At 38.6% G+C, this 8,945-nt stretch overlaps 1 protein-coding gene across 1 annotated transcript in view; it reads left to right on the forward strand.

Annotated features, from left to right (window-relative positions):
• The window catches only part of SLC9A3 (solute carrier family 9 member A3), a 122,655-nt gene extending 118,567 nt beyond the window's left edge, over positions 1-4,088 (forward strand). Inside the window, exon 17 of the mRNA XM_042473597.1 lies at positions 1,525-4,088. Within this exon, the coding sequence (XP_042329531.1) occupies positions 1,525-1,528 (4 nt within the window). The 3' untranslated portion in view covers positions 1,529-4,088. The remainder of the gene's footprint in view (positions 1-1,524) is intronic.
• The last annotated feature ends 4,857 nt before the right edge of the window (positions 4,089-8,945 follow it).

Below are 8,945 nucleotides of genomic sequence, written 5' to 3' on the forward strand. Positions count from 1 at the left end.
GCTAATAAAAGAAAACTCAGGGCAAAGTACCTATTCTTTCTATAAATTTTGTTTATCACAGACATTTTAGATTTTAAATTTAATTTAGATTTAATAACCTGAGCAAAACCATTCAGCATGTTACTAAATTGTTTATGTGATAAGAGCATTTATTAATGTGTCCTAATCTGATCTTCTTGGATGTTTTACTAAAATGGATTGCAAAGACTTTTGCCCCTCATCTAAAAATGTAAGATACAAAAGTATCACATGTGCAATATCTTTTGGTCACAAGAACAAACTCTTTCATTGTAAAGTGCCACATCATAGTGGTCTTCTAATTCAGCAAGGACAACACCACATCGCAGAGTACGTAGTTCCACTGTTGTTATCTTTGAGGCTGACTTATCTTTTCATGGAATGTGGCTTCTGTTCTTTCTTTTTCTTCCTCCTGAACTACCTTTCTTGGGCAATACTTTGGGAATGATGAATGGACTGTTTTGGGAACTGATATGTTTTGTGTCTGTCATGATGTCCATGCTAGGGGGTTGGAGTAGAGTCATATGGGGATGTACAAACCTCAGGATATATTTCCTTGAGGTCTGTTGTTTTCTTACAAACTTCCTGTTGCATTATACCATAGTTTATCAGAAGATAAATCTTTGTTCCTGGAAAATATTTTTGCTTTATAAACATATATTTTAAAAATAAGGTGCATCTATTCTGTAGGTTGACACCACTTTAAGTGCTGTAGCTCCATCCTATGGAATCCTGGGATTTGTAGTTTTACAAGGTCTTGAGCTTTCTCTACCAAAGAGTGCTGGTGCCTCACAAAACTACACATCCCAGGATTCTGTAGGATGGAGATATGGCAGTTAAAATAGTGTCAAACTGCATTATTTCTATAGTGTATCTGCACCTCTAATCTATGTAAGCAGAGCATCTGAATGCAGAGAATTCAGTGCAAGAAAAAGCCCTAATTTCTTATTTGGTATAAAGGGAACACAGGCAACCACTGAAATGGATAGGAAGGATGTGTGTCATTGATCTCAGTCTTATACCTTCTGCTCCACTTAATGCCATTTATTCAAGCTCTGGACCATGAATAATTTGTATCAAGTCAAGAGAGAGGGCTATATGATTTTAACAGAAGGTTTAGAGACTTTCCCCCATTCCTCCAGAGCCCTCTACGTTTTGTGTGCATTTACACAACCCATGGGAATTCTCAGCTCATGGGTGTTGACCTTTTGGGTGAGTCTCAAATGCATGTGTAAATTGTTGTATTATAATTAATATATAGGCAAGACTGGTTAAGTGTCCACTGGGTGGTGCTAGAATACAAGAAATACAGAATTGTTCATCTTCAGTCTCTGGCCTCTTATAGCATATTACCTTCAGTGGATCAGTCTAGAAGTCTCCTCATATTAAAAGCAGCATTGTTAACACAAACTGCAGAACCCAAGGGATCAATGTGTAAAGTGCTTTTTAGAAGGCCCCCCAGCTAGTGTTGATTTTCATCTATATTCTGACATTTTCTTTCCACAGGTGACACAACATTTGGAGTTTTGCTGTCAGGATATTCTTCTGATGAAATGCTCCCTCCTTGGGAATATGCACAAACACAAACAGATGCTTCTTCGTCAGACAAACTCCACAACTTAGGTTCAGTGTGGCAACCAGACTACATACCCTTAGAAGATGGGGAGTACTCTGAGTTCTTGACTACTTCTCATGAGGAAGTGCCTGATGTCAAGTGGCAGACACCCTTCAATACAGATGATCAAACACATTTTAATACAAGTTATTCTACCGACACTAACTATAACCCAGTGAGTCCGCAGGTTGACCATTCTGTTCCTGAACCTGAAGGATTAGTGGAATCTATTTTTTGGAATACCCAGGATAAAAAATGGCCACTTAATATGCAAGGTCACCACAGATCTGCAACAGCAAGACGAGTGCAGAGTCGACGTTCATTCCACAGACCAAAACCTTCGCAACATCCTAAACTTCAAAAGGTAGCATCTCTTCCAGCTTCTTTTCACATCCCTCCACACCCTTGGGAACAGGAAGAAACTCATCTGTGAGTCTTCTTGACTTGAGCCTCTGATGAACAAAAACATAGTGAGTGAATGAAATGTACCAAATTTGGGAGAGAAACTATTTAAATGCTGGAACCTTTTGTGGAACACATTTTTTGAAATACTGAACTTGGCATTCAGGTGGATAAGTAGCTGTCCCCATTTCACTGCGGAAGCAACAAGAGAATTCATTATGCTCTTTGTTTTAGTTTTTGTGTATTGTTTTTTTAAAAAGCCGTATTCTTAGCTATTTCTGAAAGGAAGATTTTCAAAGTAGAAAGTTATGCTGTTTGTGCTGTTTTTCTAAAGACAGAGTCAGGGTATGGACATCCATACTGAAACCTAGATTTAGAAGATGTACTCTTCAGTTCTCATCTGAGAATATACTGCCCTCTTGATCTGGCAAAGGAAGAAGGCTACCAGTATCTACACCAACCCTACTGATTCAGAGACATCATAAATGGATTCTGTAGCTGAAGCAGGTTTCATGGCCAGTATAGTCAGACAGCTTCCACAATACCTTTCTAGGCTACCTCTTAGCTTCAGACACTGCAGTTCTAGTTCAAGGCCTAGAGACCCCAATATTTTAGCATTTTCTTATTATGCCATATTTCCATTGCAAGGATTAAGAAAATATGCTGAAATCTGTTCTGAGTGAAATGAATTAGTGCCTTTTTATATTGACTGTAAAATCTAAAGATATATTTTCTTACTGTTAAAATACTATAATTTATACTGTATATAGCTAATCACACGGTGAGGGCTTTAATTCTCTTTTCTACAATCAATATTGCAGAGAATTAGAGAATGCTTAAAGCATATAAACTGTGCAATCCTATTAATGTTTGTTCAGAAGTAAGCCTTTCTAAGTGCAATGTGACTTATTCTCATGTAAGTGTTAATAAGATGGGTGGTGAAATTTCCTTTTTGGAGGTCTTTAAACCAAGGTTGAATGGTTATATTTCAGAAGTACTTTAGTTACATCTTCCTGCATGGCCCCATCTACTCTAAGATTTTGATTCTGAGATTGGAATTCACTCCTATTGTCCCTAGAAAGCTTTCTCAGAGGCCTAGCATTTTTTGGGTAACACCTTCAATGTATCTGAGGAAGTAGACCAAGTCTACTAAAGCTTATGCTACAACTTCTTTTGCTCAGTCTCAAAGGTGCTATAAAATCCCTCTGCCTACTGATATTCCAGATTAACACATCTGGTTTAATTTAAGATTTCACACACATACACACACAGACCCACACCACTTACCCTGGAAAGGCCTATTGTGGGTTTGCCCCCCCAAAAAATTAAAAGGATGGTGGTAGACAGAGTTGGTTAGGGTGGGTCAAAGGACCTGCCAGGAGAGTCTGGGCAACCAAAGAATCCACAGAATATCTGGCCTCCCAAAATGGCTGCCAGTCTATGCCCACTTTTGGTTTAATGGGATGAAATCTGGGCAGAAAAAGGAAAGAAATGGCTGCAAGGAGAAAGCGATCAGCAAAAATGCCATTCCTTCCTCACATCTGCCTTGGTGTGCTATTACTGAAAGGCTCTGGATATGTTGGAGGCTCTAGCATCAGAATTCTCCAGGATGGTATGTGGGATTGTTCTGCTCTGTAGAATTTTCATGCACAGAGTATCACATTTTCTGTTCTTAATAAACTTTCCCACGCCATATAATCTCAGAAGGCAAAACTAAATCCAACTACTGTGGGATTAATGCATGAACCACAGTGCAGAAATCTGCATATCTACTCAGAAATTAGTCACACTGATTTCAAAGGGATTTAATTGCAGAGAAGTGTGTATAGGACTGAAGCCTTAAAGTTTTTGTTCAAATTAGTCAGTATATTTTTGCAACAGTTATTTCTTCATATACATCTGTGTTTGATGGTTCGTTTAAGTGCCATGAAAACTCAGGTCACTTTGCTTTGTAGTACTATATAACAATACTGTAATTTGAATATCTAATATCTGTGTTTGCCATTTCTGAATGCATTTTTTTCTCATTGTCATTCTAAATCCATTGTGATTTAGGGCAGGGACGTAGCTAGGATTTTAGGAAGGGGGGGGGGTCCAGACTAAGTGCCACCATTATAATGGGGCTTGAGTGCGGCGGCGCAGCAGCACACACCATTCATTTTTCTAATGGAAGGGGGGTCCGGACCCCCAGATCCCCCCCCCCGGCTACATCCCTGTTTAGGGCAATGGTGGGGAACCTGTAGATGCCCAGATGTTGTTGGACTACAGTAATGTGCTAACGTTGGAGGCCCATGCTATATTTAAAACTTGTCCTTGCTTGCTAAAACATCCTAATATATGTGCTTAATGGGAAATCATTTCCTAGTGGACCTGAATTTTCTCAGGGAAAATTAGAATGCAAGGATAATTGTGCACAAAGAATGGCCTGTACATAACACATCCTTCCTTTCTTCAATATCTGATGAGGTTTATTTCTAAAAATGTTTGAAATATGGTTAGAAGTGGACTTGCAAACCACAGTATGTGCTATAAATAGTTCACTGTGGCATTTGAACTGACAAGCCAATGAATGATGAGACTAGTATGTCATAGATGGAAAACAAGCTATTCTATTGGCATTACTGAAGAGGCTTCAACTCTAGACTCAGCTTCAGCCAAACCAAGTGATCAGTTTTATAAGAGGTTGCTCATAATCTGGTTAAGTCTTCTTCTGTTCTACTTCGTTTTTAAATTACATTGACCCACCTAGCCTTTTATAAGTAGAAAATATTCTTTGTAATGAGAAAATACAGCATTTTATATTAGTCATCCAGCCCTGTTTCGTCTTCAGACCTATCTAGAGAAAGGAGATCAGTTATGCTAGGTTCTTCATCCCAGTAAATCGGCAAATTTACAACATGCACGCCCTTTTGTTTTCCATCTTGGAAAACAGAATAGCGTCGATTCCAGTGTATTTAGCTGATTTCACCTCACAAATAGGATGCCCCATTTCAGGCTCTGTGGGGGACTTCACTGTGAGAGAACTGTCCTCACCAGTGATGCTCTGGTGGAAAGGCACTAATACACCAGCCTCACTTCAAGGGATTGTGATTGTGCTCTGAGCCATGTTTACATTCTCTTGTTTGGGAGGTTTAGTGTATTGGTATACAGCCTACAGGAGGTACACCTGCCTACAACCCAGCATGTGGCTCTAACTCTTTCTTTTCCCTGAGTGCCGTGGGCCTCTCATTACTAAATCCCCACCCAGCAGACAATTTCCTGAAGATATCACTCAGATTGGTTCTCTCCTACTTCTAGTAGTGCCCCCCCCCCCTGCTGAAAGAGTTGTCTTTCTGAGGATCTCTGGCTGAAGTGGAGAGCTCCCAATTTCCTCCTCCTAGATCCTCATACAGACTGTTGTTTTCTCCACGGGGGGAAGTCACTGAAAAAAAGTCTCTATTCCCTCCCAGCAAGGAGAGAGGATCACGGAGCTGCGTGTGAGGATGTCCATATGCAAGTGTATGTGTAGTTAGTTCTACACCTGCATCACATACAGTTCTCGGGTCCCAAAATGTTTTATAGCCAAGAAATAAAGCAAACAACTATTGTGGCAAAAGAACTTCTTAAATACAAATGGGAAATCATGACGTTGAAGGCTTTCATGGCTGGCATCCATAGTTTTTTGTGGGTTTTTCGGGCTATGTGGCCATGTTCTATTCTTCCTGATGTTTCGCCAGTATCTTCAGAGAATGGGAAATCTTTCAGTACCTTCTCAGTGCTTGTCTGCTCCAAAGTAAATCCCATTGTATTCAGTGGGGATTACTGCCAGAGAAAGTATCTTTCTTATTGCTACCAAAGCTATCCAGCCAAAGTTCAGCCACATGTATGTTCCATTGATTTTGATGGACAGGATTTCAGTACATGCTCAGGTCTCTCTGGGCCCATACAGACAGGTCAAAATAAAGCTGCTTCGGGTCACTTTGGAAATATGCTGTTTAAATGGCGTGTCTGTAAGCCACACCAAAGCCACACCCCAGTCCTAAGGACTGCAGCATAGCTTTGGTGCAGCTTCTGGCCTCTTAGGATACATGCATCATTTAAAGAGCATACCTCCAAAGTGACCTGAAGCAGCTTTATTTTGGCCTGTCTGTATGGGCCCTCTGTTACATCCAGAGAACTTCAATGTGCTCTGCAGGTTTTATCGTGCCCTAAGTCTTTAGCTTACAAACCATTTAGCCCAGAAAATAAATTCTTCCTTCTGTCCTGTATCATCTTTGTGGAAGTTGATAGTGTTTTTAATGAATGGATTTCAGACATTCACTAAAAGGAAGCCTAATCCTTTGACATATACAGTAATTTCTTTTCCACAGTACTATTGTAATCAAAGAAAAGTGTTCATCCATGCAATGACTTAAAAGTCAGCCCTACCATGTGCTATCGTGTTGTTGTTGTGTCCCTTCAAGTCATTTCCAACTTATGGCAACCCTAAGGTGAACATGTCATGGGGTTCATGTCTCATTGGAGTAGTTCATATGTGCACAATGCATGATTTGATGACATGCATCTTGGTGGCTAAATGTACTGAAATCACACACACACAAAAAAAACATCGCATTTAAGGCAATGTCATGCACTAACACACATATTCCATCTGCAATATTTGATTGCCTCTTATGCATTTGTGTACATGTAATCCAACACTTAATACTCCAATTGCAAATGGTAAAGACATGTCTTTTGGCTTCTTAGTGCTTGCTAGTGATGTGTTTCCCTAGAGTTCACTTCTACTCTATGCAGACATGACTGTTACACATATATTTGTTAGTTCTGAATATGACAGAAGTGTATGCTGTGTAGCATAACTGCTGAAAAACTAAATTGTAGGCATGTACTTCTGTAATCTTCCATTTTTATGTCCATTTTGTTTTTAAAGGGTTCACTGCAGTGCAATGTTTATCTGGTCTTTATCCTCATGAAAGTGGGTTGTAAACTGGTGTTAAATCCAAAAGGGACAAAAATCTAAAAGATGTGAACCAATACAAAATTTAGGACCATCAAAATGAGGGAATAACCAAGTGAGAGTTAAGCATTTCTGACTGTGGCATTGAAGTCCCATTGGTTTCAGTGGGAAAACGTCAGCACATCCTTAATTCATATGAAATCTGCAACACTGAGGTACTTAACTTTGACTGTTTTGGTGGATGTTCACAGTAACCTTTCAGTGGACTGTGGGGATTTGACTGAAGCTTATAAGATGATAATTATCATTATTCATTTATTATCCAAGGGCCTGAATATTCAGTGTTTATATGGAAATATAAAAGGACATATTATTCATAGGAAATATAAAAAGTGAATATTCAAGACCCTGGATAATTTGCTTTTAGTATAGAATATATTGAATTATGTATTTCCTGTACATTTTGCTACTTTGCACTCTTAGCCTGTTGAGTTTATATCACAGGTGCATGCTTGTTCACAAATGTGCATGCACACACAGACGCACAATCACATGTGAAATACAAAGTCTTTGTTAATATGAATTTTCTGACTGGTGAAAATACAAATACAGTGCACAGACAGATCAACATTTTGTGCAGGAAGAGCTATATATATAGTTTGTAATAATGTGCCTTAAAAACCTGATTCCATAAAGAGCTGGTGCTTTTTGATGATTTTGTCATGATTTCTAACGTCTCATTTTTTTGTGTTATTAAATGGTTATTTTGATTTATACAGTTATTTAAAATATTAAAACACCAGATTAGGTGCAGGGACCATAAAACAATGAAATGTGTGGCTTTAATGTACAGTATCCCAAAGTATATATTTAATAATATTATAGATTACCAGAGAGACAGAGAGAAAAGGTATAGCAATAAAAATAATTTATTGGAACCATGCTATCATTCGATCTCTTTGACAGTGTCTAATATTTCTTAGTATGTATGTAAAAGCATATATAACAATATAAGAATTGCCTTGCTAAATGAAACTATGGTCCGACCAGCCCAATATTTAGTTCCCAACAGCATGTAGCCAGTTGTTTTGGAAGAGGATGGCAGGAGGGTGATCCCTTTCTGTTTCCTTTCAGCATTTGGTACTCACAAGGGACAGTGCCTCTAAAAACAGAGGTTCCATGTAGCTATCATAAAAGCCTTTGTCTCTTTAAGGCTGCTGCAGTGTAACAAAACATACTTGCTTTGTTTGATCTCCTGGAGGAAGACAATACCAGAATTTTGGCTTTATACTGTTTGCAAAATCCTGTACTATTTTGTCTTAGAACCCAAACCATTCATGTTGAATGACATACAGTAATTTTAAGTTTAACCAGAGTTCTTTTTAAAATACATGTTGTTTATTCTTTGTATAGATTCCCCCATATTCCTGACATTAAACTTATTTACTTTAAGAGCCACCTTCAGTTTGGATATTTTTTTTCCTGTGCTTCCTTTAATCAATTAAATGGGACAATGACATTCATCATATTCTAAAAAGATCTATTTGTAATAATTCATTGGAGTCGCTAACAAGTTGTGATCAAATAAGGACTCTCCAAGGATCAGCTTAGGAGGTTCATGTGTTGCAACTGGGTTTGTGAGATACTGATTGCCTTTTGGAGGAATAACAACAATGAAATTATACCAATCTGTCCTAATGACCCCAAATACCAACTCCTCTGTTGTAACTAGATTTCACTTGTATTTTATTAACAGCTTCCTCCTCCTCCTTCTCAGAGCCAATACTCCTCAAAAGAGTACCAGACCTTGGTAAGATACCATTCCTGGGAGACTCCCAAAAGGACAGGAAATGCCACTAAATCAGACATCAGATTTCTGCTTAACATCACTATGTACTTGGATGCACATTTAACTCTTCACACATTGTCTCCAACCCAGTTTCCATTCTCCTGAAAATACTACATTGTAAA

This window comes from Sceloporus undulatus, chromosome 6, assembly GCF_019175285.1.
Source record: "Sceloporus undulatus isolate JIND9_A2432 ecotype Alabama chromosome 6, SceUnd_v1.1, whole genome shotgun sequence".
Classification (NCBI taxonomy): Eukaryota; Metazoa; Chordata; class Lepidosauria; order Squamata; family Phrynosomatidae; genus Sceloporus; species Sceloporus undulatus.